A 25,653-nucleotide genomic window follows, 5' to 3' on the forward strand; every position below is an offset into this window, starting at 1 on the left:
TTTTGGAAGACTGGCTCCGAAAATTGTGAGTTTTGGTCGAAGCGTGTGCCGGTTCTGGCCCGTCAAAGTTCAGAAACCCAACTTCCTGTTTGAAACCTCAGATTTTGGGGTAACTTCCTGTTGCGACTCTCTACTTTATCCTATAGATGGAGCCATTGTATTACTCTTTGATGGGTTTTTGGAAGGGGGTCTCTGTGTGTGTGCGTCTGTGTGTGTGTGTGTGTGTGTGTGTGTGTGTGTGTTTGTGTTTGTGTTTGTGTTTGAGGGGGGAGGGGAAGAAGAGTTGATTGAGTCTGTGAGAAGCTGCCACAGAGAGGTTACAGTCAGGAGAGCCAAGAGCTGCTTTACACGCGGTATAAAAACTTCAGTTAAAATTTGAGCTGTCACTTGAGAAAGCATCATGCCAAAAACTAAGGAAATCACTGTAGACTTGAAGAATTGTCGATGCTTAGGAAGCAGGAGAAGGATATACAAAGTTATAACAGCATTTCCAAGCGTCAAGAACTCAAATGAGAAGCGTCACCGAGAAATTCAAGGAGAGCCACACTGTGCAGAACAAGCCTGGCAGAGGTAGGAAGCCAAAGATTTCAATGACCCTGGAAAGAAAACCAGTTAGAGACCTGTCTAAAGAACCCATAAATGCTGCCAAGACACTAGTGAATGACTTAGTTAAGTCTGAAATTGTAGTCTCAAAGAAGATTACATGAATTCATGTAATCTTACCATATGTCTCCCCTTGACCAAAGCTGAGCGTGGATTGATGCTGTCTTTACAGTTTGGTTTTGATCAGTTAGGAAATTTCACACGGGGTCAGCTGATTTTTTCGTCTTACTCAGTGTACGGCGACAGGAAAAGTTCACTAGGTCCTCCAGCGTCGAGGTGAACCAGCTGAATATAAGCCACTCAAGTTGACGACAAGTGCATTGAAAAGTAAAAGCTGCTGGCCTTTACCTTTTCTTTGTCAAAGCGCCTGTTTGGCCAGTAGTTAGTAAAGTAATATTTTCAGCGTTGTCCACAGTCTCATGACATGTTTAACAGGAAGCACAGCACGCTGGTTAAGCTCATGGCAAACTGTTACTAACAGCTAAAATGAAAGCTTGTCTGTATGTAGTCTAACTGGTTAGTTTGTCACTAATCTCCAAATTTTACAAATTGCTATAAACTTCACTCTCTTAAACCAGTAACAGTCTGAGCTGGACTGATAGGGGTCTGTATGGATAAAGATAAAATCCTAATGATACCCATCCCTACAGCTGGTTAGTGGCTTCGCCCTGACTTTAGGCAGATGAGATATTCACTGTTCAAATAACTTCATTATAACCCTTGTTTAAGCATAAATGATTTATATATGCACCCAATAACAGAACTTAAAAAAATGCTTTTGCTCAAAGCTCAAAGCTTGTAAACTCAAGTTAAAACTGAGTTTTATCTCCTTTTGGGAGGGGGTATTTCTCTGTGTGTTTGTGTGTGTGTGTGTGGGTGTGTTTGTGTTTGTGTTTGAGGGGGAGAGGAAGAGGAGTTGATTGAGTCTGTGAGAAGCTGCCACAGAGAGGTTACAGTCAAGAGAGCCAAGAGCTGTCACAGATGATGAGCTCTGAAAAATATTATCACAGAAAATAATTAGCGTAAAAGCTTTTATTTAAAATTTTTACATCTGGGAAGTGTGAACTGTTACGCCAGCGTGTGCCCTGCGACCTGCGTTGACCCCGCGGTTGCCGGGGTCCCGCGGTCGCCGCTCCCCCGACGGGCGCCGGGTGCGAGGGCCCGTTCAACGCTGCTCGCAGCTTTAATTATTATTATTATTATTTTTTTTCTTCTTTTTCCGCCTCTTTGATCGCCTTTTTGGAGGGCCTTAACATGCGTCAAAACTCCTGAAAATTTGCAGACGCGTCAGGCACGGCGAAAAATTTAAGAATTTAGGGGTCTTGAGCATGGGTGTGGCAAAATGGCCTCGGTAGCGCCACCTACATTTTTAACGGAACAGCCCCTCAAGCCCGTTGCGCCTAAAAATCTGAAAATCTGCACACATATGTAACATCCCATGACGCACCAAAAAGTCTCTTGGAGCCATATTCTAAACCCAACAGAAAGTATTTTTATTTTGACCGGAAGGTGAAAAAATTGTGTGTTTTTGGCCATTTCCAGGGGTCGCTTGAACGCGAACTAGTCCTAGACGCATTATCCGATTGACTTCAAAATTTGATAATTTGTTCTTAAGACATAGACGAAGTTAAATTGCAAAAGTTTCGGACTTTTCATTGAAGGGCGTGGAAGTTATGGCCCTCAAAGTTCGATTACTCGCCACGAAACAGGAAGTTGCTTTATATTTGCTATATTTCGGCCATACTTTGTCCAAACTGCATCAAACTTTACAGGATTGTTAATGGTACCTATCTGCACACATCCATATGTCAATATTCATACAATTGTTGTAGCACCACCTATTTATAGCAGGAAATGACATATTTTATAGTGTGATGTCCAGTTTCTAGACGGGTGACCAGATTCACTTCAAATGTTGTCAGCCCCTCCTTGACGATTTTTGGAAGACTGGCTCAGAAAATTGTGAGTTTTGGTCGAAGCGTGTGCCGGTTCTGGCCCGTCAAAGTTCGGAAACCCAACTTCCTGTTTGAAACCTCAGATTTTGGGGTAACTTCCTGTTGCGACTCTCTACTTTATCCTATAGATGGAGCCATTGTATTACTCTTTGATGGGTTTTTGGAGGGGGGTCTCTGTGTGTGTGTGTGTGTGTGTGTGTGTTTGTGTTTGTGTTTGAGGGGGGAGGGGAAGAGGAGTTGATTGAGTCTGTGAGAAGCTGCCACAGAGAGGTTACAGTCAGGAGAGCCAAGAGCTGCTTTACACGTGGGATAAAAACTTCAGTTAAGATTTGAGCTGTCACTTGAGAAAGCATCATGCCAAAAACTAAGGAAATCACTGTAGACTTGAAGAAAAGAATTGTCGATGCTCAGGAAGCAGGAGAAGGATATACAAAGTTATCACAGCATTTCCAAGCGTCAAGAACTCAAATGAGAAGCGTCACCGAGAAATTCAAGGAGAGCCACACTGTGCAGAACAAGCCTGGCAGAGGTAGGAAGCCAAAGATTTCAATGACCCTGGAAAGAAAACCAGTTAGAGACCTGTCTAAAGAACCCATAAACGCTGCCAAGACACTAGTGAATGACTTAGTTAAGTCTGAAATTGTAGTCTCAAAGAAGATTACATGAATTCATGTAATCTTACCATATGTCTCCCCTTGACCAAAGCTGAGCGTGGATTGATGCTGTCTTTACAGTTTGGTTTTGATCAGTTAGGAAATTTCACACGGGGTCAGCTGATTTTTTTCGTCTTACTCAGTGTACGGCGACAGGAAAAGTTCACTAGGTCCTCCAGCGTCGAGGTGAACCAGCTGAATATAAGCCACTCAAGTTGACGACAAGTGCATTGAAAAGTAAAAGCTGCTGGCCTTTACCTTTTCTTTGTCAAAGCGCCTGTTTGGCCAGTAGTTAGTAAAGTAATATTTTCAGCATTGTCCACAGTCTCATGACATGTTTAACAGGAAGCACAGCACGCTGGTTAAGCTCATGGCAAACTGTTACTAACAGCTAAAATGAAAGCTTGTCTGTATGTAGTCTAACTGGTTAGTTTGTCACTAATCTCCAAATTTTGCAAATTGCTATAAACTTCACTCTCTTAAACCAGTAACAGTCTGAGCTGGACTGATAGGGGTCTGTATGGATAAAGATAAAATCCTAATGATACCCATCCCTACAGCTGGTTAGTGGCGTCGCCCTGACTTTAGGCAGATGAGATATTCACTGTTCAAATAACTTCATTATAAGCCTTGTTTAAGCATAAATGATTTATATATGCACCCAATAACAGAACTTAAAAAAATGCTTTTGCTCAAAGCTCAAAGCTTGTAAACTCAAGTTAAAACTGAGTTTTATCTCCTTTTGGGAGGGGGTATTTCTCTGTGTGTTTGTGTGTGTGTGTGTGGGTGTGTTTGTGTTTGTGTTTGAGGGGGAGGGGAAGAGGAGTTGATTGAGTCTGTGAGAAGCTGCCACAGAGAGGTTACAGTCAAGAGAGCCAAGAGCTGTCACAGATGATGAGCTCTGAAAAATATTATCACAGAAAATAATTAGCGTAAAAGCTTTTATTTAAAATTTTAACATCTGGGAAGTGTGAACTGTTACGCCAGCGTGTGCCCTGCGACCTGCGTTGACCCCGCGGTTGCCGGGGTCCCGCGGTCGCCGCTCCCCCGACGGGCGCCGGGTGCGAGGGCCCGTTCAACGCTGCTCGCAGCTTTAATTAGGGCCCGAGCAACGAGTTGCGTGGGCCCAACGGGGCCATGCAACGAGTTGCAAGGACCCTCTTGTTTTCGGTCTGTTTATTATTATTATTATTATTATTATTATTATTATTATTATTTTTTTTCTTCTTTTTCCGCCTCTTAGATCGGCTTTTTGAGGGCCTTAACATGCGTGAAAACTTACCAAAATTTGCAGACGCGTCAGGCACGGCGAAAAATTTAAGAATTTAGGGGTCTTGAGCATGGGCGTGGTAAAATGCCCTCGGTAGCGCCACCTACATTTTTAAACGGAACAGCCCCTCAAGCCCGTTGCGCCTAAAAATCTGAAAATCTGCACACATATGTAACATCCCATGACGCACCAAAAAGTCTCTTGGAGCCATATTCTAAACCCAACAGAAAGTATTTTTATTTTGACCGGAAGGTGAAAAAATTGTGTGTTTTTGGCCATTTCCAGGGGTCGCTTGAACGCGAACTAGTCCTAGACGCATTATCCCATTGACTTCAAAACTTAATAGTATGTTCTTAAGACATAGACGATGTTAAATTGCGGCAGATTTTGAGTTTTTGTTGAAGGGCGTGGAAGTTATGGCCCCTCAAAGTACGATTACTCGCCACGAAACAGGAAGTTGCTTTATTTTTGCTATATTTCGGCCATACTTTGTCCAAACTGCATCAAACTTTACAGGATTGTTAATGGTACCTATCTGCACACATCCATATGTCAATATTCATACAATTGTTGTAGCACCACCTATTTATAGCAGGAAATGACATATTTTATAGTGTGATGTCCAGTTTCTAGACGGGTGACCAGATTCACTTCAAATGTTGTCAGCCCCTCCTTGACAATTTTTGGAAGAAGTCCTCCGAAAATTGTGAGTTTGGGTCGAAGCGTGTGCCGGTTCTGGCCCGTCAAAGTTCGGAAACCCAACTTCCTGTTTGAAACCTCAGATTTTGGGGTAACTTCCTGTTGCGACTCTCTACTTTATCCTACAGATGGAGCCATTGTATTACTCTTTGATGGGTTTTTGGAAGGGGGTCTCTGTGTGTGTGTGTCTGTGTGTGTGTGTTTGAGGGGGGAGGGGAAGAGGAGTTGATTGAGTCTGTGAGAAGCTGCCACAGGGAGGTTACAGTCAGGAGAGCCAAGAGCTGTCACAGATGATGAGCTCTGAAAAATATTATCACAGAAAATAATTAGCATAAAAGCTTTTATTTTAAATTTGTTGCAACAAATTCAGGTTTCTTACAGCATTTTCCTTATTGAAAACTAAATTCTACCTGAAATGTATCAATAAAAATCTTCTTTTGCAGTTAATGTCACCAGTTTATAGTTTAGTTTTAATAGCATTCCCTGTCACTGATGTGCCTTTAATTATCGGTTCTATCAGGGATCATTTATGTGTTTATCTTACGGGGGTGAGCCACCTCACAGGTTGGTTATATTACCTGTTGACCTCAGCTCAGTGAGCTAAGACAATGTTTAATGCAGTGTTTTTTCTGATATGAAAATGGATATTATTCAGCACATCTAACCTCAGCAGGCCCCTCTTCAGAAACTCATATCTGCAGATGTCAAAGCTGGCTCAAACGTTGTCCACAGTCTCATGACATGTTTAACACGAAGCACAGCACGCTGGTTAAGCTCATGGCAAACTGTTACTAACAGCTAAAATGAAAGCTTGTCTGTATGTAGTCTAACTGGTTAGTTTGTCACTAATCTCCAAATTTTGCAAATTGCTATAAACTTCACTCTCTTAAACCAGTAACAGTCTGAGCTGGACTGATAGGGGTCTGTATGGATAAAGATAAAATCCTAATGATACCCATCCCTACAGCTGGTTAGTGGCTTCGCCCTGACTTTAGGCAGATGAGATATTCACTGTTCAAATAACTTCATTATAAGCCTTGTTTAAGCATAAATGATTTATATATGCACCCAATAACAGAACTTGCAAAAAAATGCTTTTGCTCAAAGCTCAAAGCTTGTAAACTCAAGTTAAAACTGAGTTTTATCTCCTTTTGGGAGGGGGTATCTGTGTGTGTGTGTGTGTTTGTGTTTGTGTTTGAGGGGGGAGGGGAAGAGGAGTTGATTGAGTCTGTGAGAAGCTGCCACAGAGAGGTTACAGTCAGGAGAGCCAAGAGCTGTCACAGATGATGAGCTCTGAAAAATATTATCACAGAAAATAATTAGCATAAAAGCTTTTATTTAAAATTTTTACATCTCGGAAGTGTGAACTGTTACGCCAGCGTGTGCCCTGCGACCTGCGTTGACCCCGCGGTTGCCGGGGTCCCGCGGTTGCCGCTCCCCCGACGGGCGCCGGGTGCGAGGGCCCGTTCAACGCTGCTCGCAGCTTTAATTATTATTATTATTATTTTTTTTCTTCTTTTTCCGCCTCTTTGATTGCCTTTTTGAAGGCCTTAACATGCGTCAAAACTCCTGAAAATTTGCAGACGCGTCAGGCACGGCGAAAAATTTAAGAATTTAGGGGTCTTGAGCATGGGTGTGGCAAAATGGCCTCGGTAGCGCCACCTACATTTTTAACGGAACAGCCCCTCAAGCCCGTTGCGCCTAAAAATCTGAAAATCTGCACACATATGTAACATCCCATGATGCACCAAAAAGTCTCTTGGAGCCATATTCTAAACCCAACAGAAAGTATTTTTATTTTGACCGGAAGGTGAAAAAATTGTGTGCTTTTGGCCATTTCCAGGGGTCGCTTGAACGCGAACTAGTCCTAGACGCATTATCCGATTGACTTCAAAATTTGATAATTTGTTCTTAAGACATAGACGAAGTTAAATTGCAAAAGTTTCTGACTTTTCATTGAAGGGCGTGGAAGTTATGGCCCCTCAAAGTTCGATCACTCGCCACAAAACAGGAAGTTGCTTTATATTTGCTATATTTCGGCCATACTTTGTCCAAACTGCATCAAACTTTACAGGATTGTTAATGGTACCTATCTGCACACATCCATATGTCAATATTCATACAATTGTTGTAGCACCACCTATTTATAGCAGGAAATGACATATTTTATAGTGTGATGTCCAGTTTCTAGACGGGTGACCAGATTCACTTCAAATGTTGTCAGCCCCTCCTTGACAATTTTTGGAAGAAGTCCTCCGAAAATTGTGAGTTTGGGTCGAAGCGTGTGCCGGTTCTGGCCCGTCAAAGTTCGGAAACCCAACTTCCTGTTTGAAACCTCAGATTTTGGGGTAACTTCCTGTTGCGACTCTCTACTTTATCCTACAGATGGAGCCATTGTATTACTCTTTGATGGGTTTTTGGAAGGGGGTCTCTGTGTGTGTGTGTCTGTGTGTGTGTGTTTGAGGGGGGAGGGGAAGAGGAGTTGATTGAGTCTGTGAGAAGCTGCCACAGGGAGGTTACAGTCAGGAGAGCCAAGAGCTGTCACAGATGATGAGCTCTGAAAAATATTATCACAGAAAATAATTAGCATAAAAGCTTTTATTTTAAATTTGTTGCAACAAATTCAGGTTTCTTACAGCATTTTCCTTATTGAAAACTAAATTCTACCTGAAATGTATCAATAAAAATCTTCTTTTGCAGTTAATGTCACCAGTTTATAGATTAGTTTTAATAGCATTCCCTGTCACTGATGTGCCTTTAATTATCGGTTCTATCAGGGATCATTTATGTGTTTATCTTACGGGGGTGAGCCACCTCACAGGTTGGTTATATTACCTGTTGACCTCAGCTCAGTGAGCTAAGACAATGTTTAATGCAGTGTTTTTTCTGATATGAAAATGGATATTATTCAGCACATCTAACCTCAGCAGGCCCCTCTTCAGAAACTCATATCTGCAGATGTCAAAGCTGGCTCAAACGTTGTCCACAGTCTCATGACATGTTTAACACGAAGCACAGCACGCTGGTTAAGCTCATGGCAAACTGTTACTAACAGCTAAAATGAAAGCTTGTCTGTATGTAGTCTAACTGGTTAGTTTGTCACTAATCTCCAAATTTTGCAAATTGCTATAAACTTCACTCTCTTAAACCAGTAACAGTCTGAGCTGGACTGATAGGGGTCTGTATGGATAAAGATAAAATCCTAATGATACCCATCCCTACAGCTGGTTAGTGGCTTCGCCCTGACTTTAGGCAGATGAGATATTCACTGTTCAAATAACTTCATTATAAGCCTTGTTTAAGCATAAATGATTTATATATGCACCCAATAACAGAACTTGCAAAAAAATGCTTTTGCTCAAAGCTCAAAGCTTGTAAACTCAAGTTAAAACTGAGTTTTATCTCCTTTTGGGAGGGGGTATCTGTGTGTGTGTGTGTGTGTGTGTTTGTGTTTGTGTTTGAGGGGGGAGGGGAAGAGGAGTTGATTGAGTCTGTGAGAAGCTGCCACAGGGAGGTTACAGTCAGGAGAGCCAAGAGCTGTCACAGATGATGAGCTCTGAAAAATATTATCACAGAAAATAATTAGCGTAAAAGCTTTTATTTAAAATTTTTACATCTCGGAAGTGTGAACTGTTACGCCAGCGTGTGCCCTGCGACCTGCGTTGACCCCGCGGTTGCCGGGGTCCCGCGGTCGCCGCTCCCCCGACGGGCGCCGGGTGCGAGGGCCCGTTCAACGCTGCTCGCAGCTTTAATTATTATTATTATTATTTTTTTTCTTCTTTTTCCGCCTCTTTGATCGCCTTTTTGAGGGCCTTAACATGCGTCAAAACTCCTGAAAATTTGCAGACGCGTCAGGCACGGCGAAAAATTTAAGAATTTAGGGGTCTTGAGCATGGTTGCGGTGTGGCAAAATGGCCTCGGTAGCGCCACCTACATTTTTAACGGAACAGCCCCTCAAGCCCGTTGCGCCTAAAAATCTGAAAATCTGCACACATATGTAACATCCCATGACGCACCAAAAAGTCTCTTGGAGCCATATTCTAAACCCAACAGAAAGTATTTTTATTTTGACCGGAAGGTGAAAAAATTGTGTGTTTTTGGCCATTTCCAGGGGTCGCTTGAACGCGAACTAGTCCTAGACGCATTATCCGATTGACTTCAAAATTTGATAATTTGTTCTTAAGACATAGACGAAGTTAAATTGCAAAAGTTTTGGACTTTTCATTGAAGGGCGTGGAAGTTATGGCCCCTCAAAGTTCGATCACTCGCCACAAAACAGGAAGTTGCTTTAAATTTGCTATATTTCGGCCGTACTTTGTCCAAACTGCATCAAACTTTACAGGATTGTTAATGGTACCTATCTGCACACATCCATATGTCAATATTCATACAATTGTTGTAGCACCACCTATTTATAGCAGGAAATGACATATTTTATGGTGTGATGTCCAGTTTCTAGACGGGTGACCAGATTCACTTCAAATGTTGTCAGGACAGACTTAAGGATTTTTGGAAGACTGGCTCCGAAAATTGTGAGTTTTGGTCGAAGCGTGTGCCGGTTCTGGCCCGTCAAAGTTCGGAAACCCAACTTCCTGTTTGAAACCTCAGATTTTGGGGTAACTTCCTGTTGCGACTCTCTACTTTATCCTACAGATGGAGCCATTGTATTACTCTTTGATGGGTTTTTGGAAGGGGGTCTCTGTGTGTGTGTGTTTGTGTTTGTGTTTGAGGGGGGAGGGGAAGAGGAGTTGATTGAGTCTGTGAGAAGCTAACACAGGGGAGGATACAGTCAAGAGAGCCATGAGCTGTCACAGATGATGAGCTCTGAAAAATATTATCACAGAAAATAATTAGCATAAAAGCTTTTATTTTAAATTTGTTGCAACAAATTCAGGTTTCTTACAGCGTTTTCCTTATTGAAAACTAAATTCTACCTGAAATGTATCAATAAAAATCTTCTTTTGCAGTTAATGTCACCAGTTTATAGTTTAGTTTTAATAGCATTCCCTGTCACTGATGTGCCTTTAATTATCGGTTCTATCAGCGTTCATTTATGTGTTTATCTTACGGGGGTGAGCCACCTCACAGGTTGGTTATATTACCTGTTGACCTCAGCTCAGTGAGCTAAGACAATGTTTAATGCAGTGTTTTTTCTGATATGAAAATGGATATTATTCAGCACATCTAACCTCAGCAGGCCCCTCTTCAGAAACTCATATCTGCAGATGTCAAAGCTGGCTCAAAAAATTAAACTGGCTTCAAATTAATTTGAAGGAATTGTAGGTTATTTTGAATTCATGTAATCTTACCATATGTCTCCCCTTGACCAAAGTCTTTACAGTTTGGTTTTGATCAGTTAGGAAATTTCACAAGGGGTCGGCTGATATTTTCATGTTACACAGTGTACGGCGACAGGAAAAGTGCACGTCTACATCCACCGGCGTCGAGGTGAACCAGCTGAATATAAGCCACTCAAGTTGACGACAAGTGCATTGAAAAGTAAAAGCTGCTGGCCTTTACCTTTTCTTTGTAAAAGCGCCTGTTCGGCCAGTAGTTAGTAAAGTAATATTTTCAGCGTTGTCCACAGTCTCATGACATGTTTAACAGGAAGCACAGCACGCTGGTTAAGCTCATGGCAAACTGTTACTAACAGCTAAAATGAAAGCTTGTCTGTATGTAGTCTAACTGGTTAGTTTGTCACTAATCTCCAAATTTTGCAAATTGCTATAAACTTCACTCTCTTAAACCAGTAACAGTCTGAGCTGGACTGATAGGGGTCTGTATGGATAAAGATAAAATCCTAATGATACCCATCCCTACAGCTGGTTAGTGGCTTCGCCCTGACTTTAGGCAGATGAGATATTCACTGTTCAAATAACTTCATTATAAGCCTTGTTTAAGCACAAATGATTTATATATGCACCCAGTAACAGAACTTAAAAAAAATGCTTTTGCTCAAAGCTCAAAGCTTGTAAACTCAAGTTAAAACTGAGTTTTATCTCCTTTTGGGAGGGGGTATCTGTGTGTGTGTGTGTGTGTGTGTTTGTGTTTGAGGGGGGAGGGGAAGAGGAGTTGATTGAGTCTGTGAGAAGCTGCCACAGAGAGGTTACAGTCAGGAGAGCCAAGAGCTGTCACAGATGATGAGCTCTGAAAAATATTATCACAGAAAATAATTAGCATAAAAGCTTTTATTTAAAATTTTTACATCTGGGAAGTGTGAACTGTTACGCCAGCGTGTGCCCTGCGACCTGCGTTGACCCCGCGGTTGCCGGGGTCCCGCGGTCGCTGCTCCCCCGACGGGCGCCGGGTGCGAGGGCCCGTTCAACGCTGCTCGCAGCTTTAATTAGGGCCCGAGCAACGAGTTGCGTGGGCCCAACGGGGCCATGCAACGAGTTGCAAGGACCCTCTTGTTTTCGGTCTGTTTATTATTATTATTATTATTATTATTATTATTATTATTATTTTTTTTCTTCTTTTTCCGCCTCTTAGATCGGCTTTTTGAGGGCCTTAACATGCGTGAAAACTTACCAAAATTTGCAGACGCGTCAGGCACGGCGAAAAATTTAATAATTTAGGGGTCTTGAGCATGGGCGTGGTAAAATGGCCTCGGTAGCGCCACCTACATTTTTAAACGGAACAGCCCCTCAAGCCCGTTGCGCCTAAAAATCTGAAAATCTGCACACATATGTAACATCCCATGACGCACCAAAAAGTCTCTTGGAGCCATATTCTAAACCCAACAGAAAGTATTTTTATTTTGACCGGAAGGTGAAAAAATTGTGTGTTTTTGGCCATTTCCAGGGGTCGCTTGAACGCGAACTAGTCCTAGACGCATTATCCGATTGACTTCAAAACTTAATAGTATGTTCTTAAGACATAGACGATGTTAAATTGCGGCAGATTTTGAGTTTTTGTTGAAGGGCGTGGAAGTTATGGCCCCTCAAAGTTCGATTACTCGCCACGAAACAGGAAGTTGCTTTATTTTTGCTATATTTCGGCCATACTTTGTCCAAACTGCATCAAACTTTACAGGATTGTTAATGGTACCTATCTGCACACATCCATATGTCAATATTCATACAATTGTTGTAGCACCACCTATTTATAGCAGGAAATGACATATTTTATAGTGTGATGTCCAGTTTCTAGACGGGTGACCAGATTCACTTCAAATGTTGTCAGCCCCTCCTTGAGGAATTTTTTGGAAGACTGGCTCCGAAAATTGTGAGTTTTGGTCGAAGCGTGTGCCGGTTCTGGCCCGTCAAAGTTCAGAAACCCAACTTCCTGTTTGAAACCTCAGATTTTGGGGTAACTTCCTGTTGCGACTCTCTACTTTATCCTATAGATGGAGCCATTGTATTACTCTTTGATGGGTTTTTGGAAGGGGGTCTCTGTGTGTGTGCGTCTGTGTGTGTGTGTGTGTGTGTGTGTGTGTGTGTGTGTGTGTGTGTTTGTGTTTGTGTTTGAGGGGGGAGGGGAAGAAGAGTTGATTGAGTCTGTGAGAAGCTGCCACAGAGAGGTTACAGTCAGGAGAGCCAAGAGCTGCTTTACACGCGGTATAAAAACTTCAGTTAAGATTTGAGCTGTCACTTGAGAAAGCATCATGCCAAAAACTAAGGAAATCACTGTAGACTTGAAGAATTGTCGATGCTTAGGAAGCAGGAGAAGGATATACAAAGTTATAACAGCATTTCCAAGCGTCAAGAACTCAAATGAGAAGCGTCACCGAGAAATTCAAGGAGAGCCACACTGTGCAGAACAAGCCTGGCAGAGGTAGGAAGCCAAAGATTTCAATGACCCTGGAAAGAAAACCAGTTAGAGACCTGTCTAAAGAACCCATAAATGCTGCCAAGACACTAGTGAATGACTTAGTTAAGTCTGAAATTGTAGTCTCAAAGAAGATTACATGAATTCATGTAATCTTACCATATGTCTCCCCTTGACCAAAGCTGAGCGTGGATTGATGCTGTCTTTACAGTTTGGTTTTGATCAGTTAGGAAATTTCACACGGGGTCAGCTGATTTTTTCGTCTTACTCAGTGTACGGCGACAGGAAAAGTTCACTAGGTCCTCCAGCGTCGAGGTGAACCAGCTGAATATAAGCCACTCAAGTTGACGACAAGTGCATTGAAAAGTAAAAGCTGCTGGCCTTTACCTTTTCTTTGTCAAAGCGCCTGTTTGGCCAGTAGTTAGTAAAGTAATATTTTCAGCGTTGTCCACAGTCTCATGACATGTTTAACAGGAAGCACAGCACGCTGGTTAAGCTCATGGCAAACTGTTACTAACAGCTAAAATGAAAGCTTGTCTGTATGTAGTCTAACTGGTTAGTTTGTCACTAATCTCCAAATTTTGCAAATTGCTATAAACTTCACTCTCTTAAACCAGTAACAGTCTGAGCTGGACTGATAGGGGTCTGTATGGATAAAGATAAAATCCTAATGATACCCATCCCTACAGCTGGTTAGTGGCTTCGCCCTGACTTTAGGCAGATGAGATATTCACTGTTCAAATAACTTCATTATAAGCCTTGTTTAAGCATAAATGATTTATATATGCACCCAATAACAGAACTTAAAAAAATGCTTTTGCTCAAAGCTCAAAGCTTGTAAACTCAAGTTAAAACTGAGTTTTATCTCCTTTTGGGAGGGGGTATTTCTCTGTGTGTTTGTGTGTGTGTGTGTGGGTGTGTTTGTGTTTGTGTTTGAGGGGGAGGGGAAGAGGAGTTGATTGAGTCTGTGAGAAGCTGCCACAGAGAGGTTACAGTCAAGAGAGCCAAGAGCTGTCACAGATGATGAGCTCTGAAAAATATTATCACAGAAAATAATTAGCGTAAAAGCTTTTATTTAAAATTTTAACATCTGGGAAGTGTGAACTGTTACGCCAGCGTGTGCCCTGCGACCTGCGTTGACCCCGCGGTTGCCGGGGTCCCGCGGTCGCCGCTCCCCCGACGGGCGCCGGGTGCGAGGGCCCGTTCAACGCTGCTCGCAGCTTTAATTATTATTATTATTATTTTTTTTCTTCTTTTTCCGCCTCTTAGATCGGCTTTTTGAGGGCCTTAACATGCGTGAAAACTTACCAAAATTTGCAGACGCGTCAGGCACGGCGAAAAATTTTATAATTTAGGGGTCTTGAGCATGGGCGTGGTAAAATGCCCTCGGTAGCGCCACCTACATTTTTAAACGGAACAGCCCCTCAAGCCCGTTGCGCCTAAAAATCTGAAAATCTGCACACATATGTAACATCCCATGACGCACCAAAAAGTCTCTTGGAGCCATATTCTAAACCCAACAGAAAGTATTTTTATTTTGACCGGAAGGTGAAAAAATTGTGTGTTTTTGGCCATTTCCAGGGGTCGCTTGAACGCGAACTAGTCCTAGACGCATTATCCCATTGACTTCAAAACTTAATAGTATGTTCTTAAGACATAGACGATGTTAAATTGCGGCAGATTTTGAGTTTTTGTTGAAGGGCGTGGAAGTTATGGCCCCTCAAAGTTCGATTACTCGCCACGAAACAGGAAGTTGCTTTATTTTTGCTATATTTCGGCCATACTTTGTCCAAACTGCATCAAACTTTACAGGATTGTTAATGGTACCTATCTGCACACATCCATATGTCAATATTCATACAATTGTTGTAGCGCCACCTATTTATAGCAGGAAATGACATATTTTATAGTGTGATGTCCAGTTTCTAGACGGGTGACCAGATTCACTTCAAATGTTGTCAGCCCCTCCTTGACAATTTTTGGAAGACTGGCTCCGAAAATTGTGAGTTTGGGTCGAAGCGTGTGCCGGTTCTGGCCCGTCAAAGTTCGGAAACCCAACTTCCTGTTTGAAACCTCAGATTTTGGGGTAACTTCCTGTTGCGACTCTCTACTTTATCCTACAGATGGAGCCATTGTATTACTCTTTGATGGGTTTTTGGAAGGGGGTCTCTGTGTGTGTGTGTCTGTGTGTGTGTGTTTGAGGGGGGAGGGGAAGAGGAGTTGATTGAGTCTGTGAGAAGCTGCCACAGGGAGGTTACAGTCAAGAGAGCCATGAGCTGTCACAGATGATGAGTTCTGAAAAATATTATCACAGAAAATAATTAGCATAAAAGCTTTTATTTTAAATTTGTTGCAACAAATTCAGGTTTCTTACAGCATTTTCCTTATTGAAAACTAAATTCTACCTGAAATGTATCAATAAAAATCTTCTTTTGCAGTTAATGTCACCAGTTTATAGTTTAGTTTTAATAGCATTCCCTGTCACTGATGTGCCTTTAATTATCGGTTCTATCAGGGATCATTTATGTGTTTATCTTACGGGGGTGAGCCACCTCACAGGTTGGTTATATTACCTGTTGACCTCAGCTCAGTGAGCTAAGACAATGTTTAATGCAGTGTTTTTTCTGATATGAAAATGGATATTATTCAGCACATCTAACCTCAGCAGGCCCCTCTTCAGAAACTCATATCTGCAGATGTCAAAGCTGGCTCAAAAAATTAAACTGGCTTCAAATTAATTTTAAGGAATTGTAGGTTATTTTGAATTCATGTAATCTTTCTCCATCACCCTTTCTGTTTCTTTCCATCTCTCTACTCATCTTCTCCCATATGTCTCCCCTTGACCAAAGCTGAGCGTGGATTGATGCTGTCTTTACAGTTTGGTTTTGATCAGTTAGGAAATTTCACACGGGGTCAGCTGATTTTTTCGTGTTACTCAGTGTACGGCGACAGGAAAAGTGCACTAGGTCCACGGGCGTCGAGGTGAACCAGCTGAATATAAGCCACTCAAGTTGACGACAAGTGCATTGAAAAGTAAAAGCTGCTGGCCTTTACCTTTTCTTTGTCAAAGCGCCTGTTCGGCAAGTAGTTAGTAAAGTAATATTTTCAGCCTTGTCCACAGTCTCATAACATGTTTAACAGGAAGCACAGCACGCTGGTTAAGCTCATGGCAAACTGTTACTAACAGCTAAAATGAAAGCTTGTCTGTATGTAGTCTAACTGGTTAGTTTGTCACTAATCTCCAAATTTTACAAATTGCTATAAACTTCACTCTCTTAAACCAGTAACAGTCTGAGCTGGACTGATAGGGGTCTGTATGGATAAAGATAAAATCCTAATGATACCCATCCCTACAGCTGGTTAGTGGCTTCGCCCTGACTTTAGGCAGATGAGATATTCACTGTTCAAATAACTTCATTATAAGCCTTGTTTAAGCATAAATGATTTATATATGCACCCAATAACAGAACTTAAAAAAATGCTTTTGCTCAAAGCTCAAAGCTTGTAAACTCAAGTTAAAACTGAGTTTTATCTCCTTTTGGGAGGGGGTATTTCTCTGTGTGTTTGTGTGTGTGTGTGTGTGTGTTTGTGTTTGTGTTTGAGGGGGGAGGGGAAGAGGAGTTGATTGAGTCTGTGAGAAGCTGCCACAGAGAGGTTACAGTCAGGAGAGCCAAGAGCTGTCACAGATGATGAGCTCTGAAAAATATTATCACAGAAAATAATTAGCACAAAAGCTTTTATTTAAAATTTTTACATCTGGGAAGTGTGAACTGTTACGCCAGCGTGTGCCCTGCGACCTGCGTTGACCCCGCGGTTGCCGGGGTCCCGCGGTCGCCGCTCCCCCGACGGGCGCCGGGTGCGAGGGCCCGTTCAACGCTGCTCGCAGCTTTAATTGTTATTATTATTAGTAGTAGTAGTAGTAGTAGTAGTAGTAGTGGTAGAGGTAGTAGTAGTAGAAGCCATAGCAGTATAGACAGTATCTTCCAATTTTCATTAAATTTTGTACATAAGCTGTTTATATTTTAATTCCATTTTATATAAAACAAAAGTAGTCACAATCTCCATGTACAAATAATAAACATTACATAGGTGATCTATATCAGTGTGCACTTATTCACATTCTCATATTTTAATAGTGTGCTAGGCTGAATTGGTGGTATCACCTGCTTCTGGCCTGATGGTATCATTTTCTTCACATCTCTTTTCTTCTCATCTCCATGTTATTATATCCTGACACCTTGTATGAATTTATCATCCATTGGATGAGGTACACCTAATTGCATATCTTGACTCAGTTTGTCTCACAAACCCCTCCATTTGCACCCACACTGTATTGTTTATTGATACTCCAATCGTCCATGTGCTTGCCACCTAGTGAAGGGTCTTGGCAGTGAGAGCTCTGTAATCTGTTTGCTGTTTGTCACTTGGCCTTCATCACATGTAAACCTTATTGTTTTTTGGCTCTTGACAGTGGCAATAAAGTCTTGTTTTTCACCCACATCCTTTTAACTCAGAGTTCCAGATATCTTTAGCTGCAGCAAAAAGCTCAGGATTTGAAAGCCACAGTACTCCATGATTCACAGCCAGACCGCTGTCTGTGAATATGAGACGTGCAATGTAATTCTCAATCCCCACATGACAATTTTTCATACTGATTTACAGTCTGTTGAAGCTCCTTGTGCTTTCAATAAGATATTATGACTTCAGCCACTGACTCTCAGCCCTAACTGTTCCCATCTTGCCAATGGTATATCCAATCATGGTTGCTTGTACATATTGGTTTGTTATTTTCCTCTGTAGGTAATATGATAATTTCTCCGGCCACCTCCTCCAGTCTTCATTAATTTCATTCTTCCTTAAGGCAGGAGTTACTATCTGTGTCCCAGGGTTCAGATGCATTGATTGACCGTATTGCTGTCTCAGTTGAACACTAATGATGGGCCTCTACAGTGATTTATGTGCCTCTTCCCTGTTGTCACCAGACTCATTAAAGCTGGAATGAGGCATTTATCACTAGTGTTGCAACCTCGCTGTTATGAGAAAGTTTTGCTAATGGCAACAAAGCCCAGAGCTGGTAGCTGGGCGGAGATGAGAATTAACTTAAAATGTATCTTAATGTTAATCTAACTATACCTTACTGTAGCCTGGATGACTGGATGATGTGGATATGCTTTTCCGCTTTGAGGATACAGGCATTATATCAACAGATATGACATTAGAGAGTAGAGTAATTTGTAAGTAAAGCTTGTAAGTAAGCTATGTGATAAATACACCATACCTAAGGAAATGAGTTGTGCTAGTTTCTGATTCGTGTGAAGAAGTGAGGGCATTTTGTACTTCTCTGCAACTACAATTGAGCATGCCTACGTAAATCCATAAAATACTGTTGATTGGCAATGTTTACTATATTACGTCTTACACTATTTTGCTGGTTTTGCAGCATGTAATAACAGTAAAGTAGTCTGTATATCTGTGCACTAGTAGTACATACATGATAAATGTCCATATTGACAAATTATTCTGATTGCTCTATGCTGTTTGTAGAGTGTTGAGTTGGAGTTCTTTGTTAGTACTGTTGAGGCAGCATTTTTGGCAGTGAACCTCACTTTTCTCTGTGTGTTCCTGGGCGTGTCCTGCTAGACTTGAAACACTCCTGCTGTGAAAGGCTTTATTAACAGTGCAGACTGTGAGCTTTGCAGAATGACTCATGCCCTCTAACTTATGACCCACCCACATCGCCCTCTCATTCAGCTCACCAGCACACCATCCAGAGCCTGGCCCTTTCTGGTATTCACATCCCTGCATCTTTTTCATTATCTTGTTTTTACCTTTCCCTTGTTTTTTGTTCTTCTCTTTTCAAGAGTAAAAGGGCTGAGTTTGACACAGTATTTTTTTAAAAAACAAGAACAGAAGGCTTTAGCAGAACAGGCTCAACTGCCCCACCTCTAATGATGCCCCCTCTGCTCAGCTGCCCAGCAGGGCCTTATTGTGCTTCTAACACAGTGATCACCAGCAAGGCTCTGTTTGACTACTGGGAGTGTCTCTTTTGATACTCACTGACAAAACAACAAAGTCGAGAGGGCGACTGACAGTGCGAAGCAGAATTTGTGAAAATAAATGTTTTAATTTTTGGTGACTTTTTCACAGCAAATATACTTGTTATAATAGGAAAAGTACATGTGTTATTAATGACATTAATGATTGCTCCAGTGAGCCAGCATGCACAGTAGCAGGGCATTGAAACTTGAAGCTTGAAGCTTGAATTGAGCTATCATTCATTATTTATATTTCCACGAATGCCTCTCCTACTCCAACGTGTCAAAATGTGAAAAAAGGCCCATACAAATGAGGTGTTGACCCTACTGTACTTTTCTTGGTTGGGACCGACAGCACCACACCCTGGAATCCAAGTTCTCTCGAGCCCATCAAGTGGTTGTCCTCGAAGGAAAATGTCACCAGGCAGTATGTGCAGATAACAAGCCTGGGAAAAGTTCTCCGAAGCCTCCTCCCACTTTCACACTCTGATAAGTTTACATCAGGTTTCTTTTTAAATAAAAGCATCTGTTTTATGTGGCAGGAAGACAACTGTCAACAGCAGACTAAACTGTAGTCTGTCTATTGTGCATGCACCGTATGTATTTGAGCAGTACCTACAGCACAGAGTGACACCTGAACTGTGATTGTAACAATGTGGTTCAGCCAGTGATGACGACGAAACGTCTCAGTGAGGATGCTACTCTGATGTTTTGTCTGTTGCTTGGAAGGAGCTCCTGCATCGATTGTTATACCCCACCAGAGTGGCTATGTTATTATGGCCATTAGGAAATGCTGGAGCAGGAGCAGTTTTCCTGTTATTAATAATTGGAGACAAGCAGTGAGCCTATTGTTGAGCCTGTTGATGACCTTTAGCCAAAGGTCACAGCTGGTGCATTGCCACTACGTTGTTAAAAGGTTAGAGGGCCGAAGTAAGCCATTTGATTGGAACTTTATTTGCTGAAAAACATACTCACATAAAACACAAAGCATTTTATCATTGTAATGTGGGTTTTGCTAATGAGCACTCCATTTTTTTAGATTTTATTTATTTATTCATTTTACTGTGCCAGTTCGGATGGTTGAGGTGACAAAGTACAGGACTTTGACACAGAAGACTGCTGTTTGTTTCACGTATAAAACTGATAGTCAGTGTTGCGTATTTGTTTATTTATTTTTATCCATGTTCATTTCACTACCTTAACTGCGTCTTCTTATTAGAACATGGTTGCATGGGTGCACCCTACATTTATTTTAGTAACCAAAATGATGGAAGTCAGGCATGCCTGCTGCTGGTACACTATTATAAGTGTTACCAAAGGGTAGGGAAAACGATCTATGAGGTCATGTAGGTTTGACGCCTTTTTTAAAAAGAGAGTGATTGAGTGTTTTGCAAAAGTTCTGATCACTCAAAGAGAGTTGCGCTCTGTACCTTTCTGCAAGTGTGTATGCATGCATGTGTGTAATGTTTTACATATGCCACTTGGAAGTTTTACATTTGCATTTTTTTCTTCAGTCTTCCTGCAAACCCTCCTCTCCTCTCCTTGCAGGTCTGATGCTAGGCTGCTGCTGCCTCAGCCACCATCATGTTCACCAAAAAGAAGAAGTCTCGTATCCAGATCTCGGCTCCATCCAACTTTGAGCATCGCGTACATACAGACTTTGACGAGCAGGAGCAGAAGTTTGTTGGGTTGCCGCGGCAATGGCAGTCGCTCATCGAAGACACAGCCAAAAGGCCCAAACCCTTCATCGACGCAACTGTCATCACTACTGTAGAGCCGCGCAAGGTGGGATGCTTGAAAATTAAATCTAAAAACAACAACGCAGCTAAGAAAAATTATACTCATTTTAAACTTTCTTTGTGGAAGGAAATAGGCTTATTAGTCCCTCCCATCTTGTTGTCCACTATCCGCTGTAAGTTTTTTTTTTCCCCCCTAAATCTCTAGGCAATTGTTCGTGGCAACAAGATGGGAGTGGATGGCTCTCTGACCTGGCTGTTGGATGAGTTTGATGACATGTCTGTGACTCGCTCCAACTCCCTGCGACGAGGCAGCCCTCCCATCCAACCTCGCAGGGACTCTAGCTCCTCAGGAGGAGGAGCAGGGCAGGAGAATGGCGATCCTCACCACAGACACTACTCACACCCAGACAGACAAGACAGGTAAGGAATTAAACTGCTGCTTCAGATGGAGTGAAGGCACAGATTTTGATTTAGTATTTAATGGACACAGCAGCGTTTTTGTCAGTGTAAGGCCAATATTTGTACTGATCTATGCACCACTTTGTTTCTCAGAGACCGACTCAGACCAGGGCACCAGAGCGGAGGTGACCCCCGCCAGGGCCAGCGTGCAGTCCGTCCTTCTCAGAGGGATGAGGGAGTTCAGGGTCGACCCCAGCAGCAGCCCCGGGGCCAAGAGCCCAGCAGGGCCCACAGGGACAGACCAGGCTCCGGCCCTCCCCCTCCCCCTCACAGAGACAGAGAGCCACGGGACCAGGACCAGGTAAGGACTGAAGATAAACCCTGTATTGAAGATGAAACCAGCCTCACAGCTTCATATTTATTAATAATAATATTCATTATTTTATCATTGCTCTTCAGAAGACTCACATAGCTCTAAGTCTTAATATAAGTTCCAAGTTTGTATTCATTACTATATTACTGTGTGGCAGCTATTGATTTTGATGTCTTAAAAAATAGTGTGCAGGGACTTGTACATTTTAGTTAATAGTACAAAAGTTTGAGCTCTTTGATTTGCTTTTGTTTGACACTGTAGCACAAAAAGAACCCTGTAGCCGCTGTCCTCTCAGCTTAATATTTATTCACCCTTCACTTTTGTGACACTCTAGGAGCAGGTGGTACGCAGGGATCAGCCCAGTGATCACAGGCCAAAGTCAAGCTATGTGACGCGGGATGGCAGCCCTCAGTCTCCCAGGGATAAGAGGCCTCTCTCTGGGCCCAACATCCGCACCCCAAACCTACCAGTAACAGATGGGGTGATAAAGACTGCCCAACAGACCACACGGCCATTTAACACCTACCCAAGGACAGACAGCGAGGGTGGACGCAGCCCCACCGGACAGGTAGGCAGAGCAGCATGAACAAAAAGACAGGAGTCTGTTCCCAAATAGGACAGACAGAAGGAGAGGCAGCAGGCCTGAGGGAAGCTATTGACTGAGAGAAAAAGGCAGGCAGGTGCAAATTGAGCCACTGGTTGATGGATTATAGCTGTTTTCACCTTGCTCTTTGTTCTCCGGGTCAGATTTAGCTGCTTCTGTCCTGCTTCTCTCTTCTGTAAGCTGTTATTGGTGCTTGTGTGATATAATGTCAAGATGTATGCAGTTAAAATAAAAACTAACAAGCAACTTTTTTGTATTTTGTATAAATCTCCCAGATGATTTTCCTGACAAAACTATTATATTACAATATATTTTTAAATAAACTGTCATACTCTGCAATAGAAGATTAAATACATATTGCTTTCTCCTGATATGTAAATATTTGTGATGGTGTAAGTTATTAAGAAATAACTAATTGGGGCTCCAACCCCCAAAAGACATCTTCTTCTAACTTTATCATTGCTCTGCATGTTTTTGATGGTGTTCTCCTGTCTCCCTCTTTCAGCCGGTCCGACACCATGAATCTTCCCCTCAAAATGGCCCCTCTAGTGGTTCTGCCAGAGGTTCCTCCAGCTCTAAGCCCCCTGTAAGCCACCCGCACCCTCATCACACTTCCCACCCCAGCCTGACCCCTGAGGTCACCCAGCACCCACACACTCCTCACCCCAACGTTCCAGCTCCGCGGCCCCCTGTGTCCTCAGGGCCACCGGTGTCAGGTGCTCCGTCCCAGGGCCGCTCACCACAGAGGGAGCCCCAGAGGGTTTCTCATGAGCAGTTCAGAGCAGCACTACAGATGGTGGTGGATCCTGGTGATCCAAGGACCTACCTAGACCACTACATTAAGATAGGGGAGGGGTCGACAGGGATTGTGTGTATAGCCACAGTGAAGACAACAGGAAAACTGGTCGCTGTGAAGAAGATGGACCTGAGGAAACAACAACGCAGAGAACTCCTCTTCAATGAGGTAAGTGTTCCTCTAGTTGAAGTTGTTTGGTAGACACAGTGATTTAGAACAACTCAGTGTTCAAACACAATGAATGTGACAATAAAATGCATTGAATGTGTTCTCACACTCAGCTCATGCAGCCTTTAGGTATAAAATCATCAAATAAAACACGTCAGAACTACCATCATTAGAAAGATTAAACTTTCTTGTAGGTGATAGAGTACACAGCTCCATTTTGTGATCACATTAGTTGCTAATGACCACATTGCATTTTACACATTTGAAATGGCTAATGAGTAATCAGGCAGGGCTTCATTGTGTTCATTCAGCATTAATGATTGTTGATTGATGCAGCATTGACCTTGCAAATACACTGTAGTCTCTCCACCTGCATGGCCACCCTCCCATTCTTTTGAATCTTATGAGTAAATTGATTATACCCTTTCTATCTATTTTCTTGGTAACTGCAGGTGGTCATCATGCGGGACTATCATCATGAAAATGTGGTGGAGATGTACAACAGTTACCTGGTAGGAGATGAACTCTGGGTTGTCATGGAGTTCCTTGAGGGAGGAGCTCTCACTGACATTGTGACACACACCAGGTAAGAGAGAGAAACACTTTATTGGTGTCAAGCCAAATGAGATTCATTTATGTAGTAACTTTTAAGGGATTTAATCATTGTGGGGGGATACATGATCTTGTAGTCCATATATATAATATAATATATTTCCATGTGAGTCAAGCCTTAAAGTTGCTACTGAAGACTCTGTTTTATTATTACTGCCTCTCCACTATACTGTATCATGCTATACATTTCCCTCATTAAATCCCTCACCCACCAAAAGTCTTTTTTTCCATAAGGGGGCAGTGTTGCCTAATGTGATTCTCAGAGCAAAATACCACCATGGCCTGTGCCATTTTTTCATAGCAGCAAGTAATTTATTGATTTACATGTTTTCCAAATATTTGCAACTTTTTTGATTGACTCTATCACTACAAACTATAAACCATAGACATGCAGTTCTATGCTTTTTTTTTTCTGGTCTGTGTTTGTGGTTGTTCCACAACAACATGGCTTCAGAAATGATCACACCTGACAGTAGAGTGAACTGGGGAAAACTGTACTAATGCTGCCAAAACAGAGGCTGTGAATAGTCTAACTGATATATCGCTCTGATGTGTCTTTCCCACTCCAGGATGAACGAGGAGCAGATTGCCACAGTGTGTCTATCTGTCCTGAAGGCCTTGTCTGTCCTCCACACACAGGGTGTGATCCATAGAGACATAAAGAGTGACTCCATCCTCCTCACTCACGATGGTCGGGTACGTACCACACTCTCATTTAAGACAGGAGCAGCAGCTTATAAAGGCATTAAAACTCAACAATTATTGTGGTGATTTAGAACAAGCTTCTTTTTAAAATGTCAGAGCCATGCAGAAAAAATCTCTGTGAGCTGACCAGTCACAGCAAAGAAAAATTAAATGTGAGATTTTGCAGAGACAAAGTGAACTAGAAAATGGATTTCCTGTGGAAAATGTGTGTGAATGCTGATTAGCTAAATGGAACACTGAAGTAATGTTAAAAGCATTTGAATAGCAAAATTGCAGACAAAGTTGAACATTTTAAAAAGCATAAAGAGTTGAAGAAAGTTGAATAAGCACAAATGTAAAAAGGTTAATAGTTTAAACCTGATAGTTGAATGGTTTCTGTAGCAGAAAGTATGCAGGATGTGTGTGTGTGTGAGTGAGAGAGGGAGTGAAGGAGAGAGAGAGAGAGAGGTGAGAGACAGTTAATAGGAGAAATGTGTGTAAGGGTAAGCTGTTGGTAACTTGAGTTGGTGTTAACTTATTCAGAGTTAGTGTGTATGCATAAAACAGGTGTGCACCGTATCTCTCAGATAATGAGCGCACATTAATTCTGTCAGTTTACGAGGAATTTAAAGAGATAAACACATAAAAACATCATCCTTTGGTCCACATATCTTTACCATCCACTACATACTTTTTTTTGGCGGTGGGGTGGGGAAGGGGGGACTGACGGTCTTTAGACAACCCCCATCCCACGGAGTCAGTCTCAGTCATTGAGCCAATATCGATTGGTTGTTCCACCTGTGGGGCGCAGCTTAGGTAGAAATAACACCGGTAACACCGAAGTAACCATGAAGATAAACTGCTCAGAGCAGTTTAGAGATGCAGCGTAAATTACCATGGCAGCAGACCTCAGGTAAAACCTATCCACCTTTTGTAGTACAGGTTAATCAGGAAGTTACACCTGACGTCACTAAGTTACTCCTGAAGTAACCCTGATAAGCCTGTAACCTCGCTTCGTAGTACAGGCCTCAGGCCTCAGGTGTCAGTTGTGTGTGTGCGTGCGTGCGTGTGTGTGGACAGAAAAATTGTGAGCAAATATGAAGATCAATAAAGCAGTTGAGGGCTCCTCTTGGTCTAGGCTGCTACCGCTAAAGCCGTAAATCCTATGGCTTAGGCAGTCGCGCTGTGTGACAGAGCACAAAATTATCTACAATTTGAGGTATAAATTGTGCATGAGAAGTGAAAGGTGTGGGCATGAGGAGAGTTGAAGCACAAACTCTCAGAAAAAGTTGAGGG

General features: G+C 42.3%; 1 protein-coding gene across 2 annotated transcripts in view; it reads left to right on the forward strand.

Moving 5' to 3' along the window:
• Positions 1-25,653, forward strand: part of pak4 (p21 protein (Cdc42/Rac)-activated kinase 4) — a 62,123-nt gene that overhangs the window by 26,366 nt on the left and 10,104 nt on the right. For both annotated transcript variants that reach the window (XM_051078881.1, XM_018660503.2), the window contains exons 2-8: positions 20,531-20,767; positions 20,927-21,141; positions 21,274-21,481; positions 21,828-22,061; positions 22,603-23,061; positions 23,514-23,647; positions 24,243-24,369. In XM_051078881.1, coding sequence (XP_050934838.1) covers positions 20,567-20,767; positions 20,927-21,141; positions 21,274-21,481; positions 21,828-22,061; positions 22,603-23,061; positions 23,514-23,647; positions 24,243-24,369 — 1,578 coding nt within the window. In that variant the 5' untranslated portion in view covers positions 20,531-20,566. The remainder of the gene's footprint in view (positions 1-20,530; positions 20,768-20,926; positions 21,142-21,273; positions 21,482-21,827; positions 22,062-22,602; positions 23,062-23,513; positions 23,648-24,242; positions 24,370-25,653) is intronic.

The sequence above is a fragment of the Lates calcarifer genome, linkage group LG21 (genome assembly GCF_001640805.2).
Source record: "Lates calcarifer isolate ASB-BC8 linkage group LG21, TLL_Latcal_v3, whole genome shotgun sequence".
NCBI classification, from domain to species: Eukaryota; Metazoa; Chordata; class Actinopteri; family Centropomidae; genus Lates; species Lates calcarifer.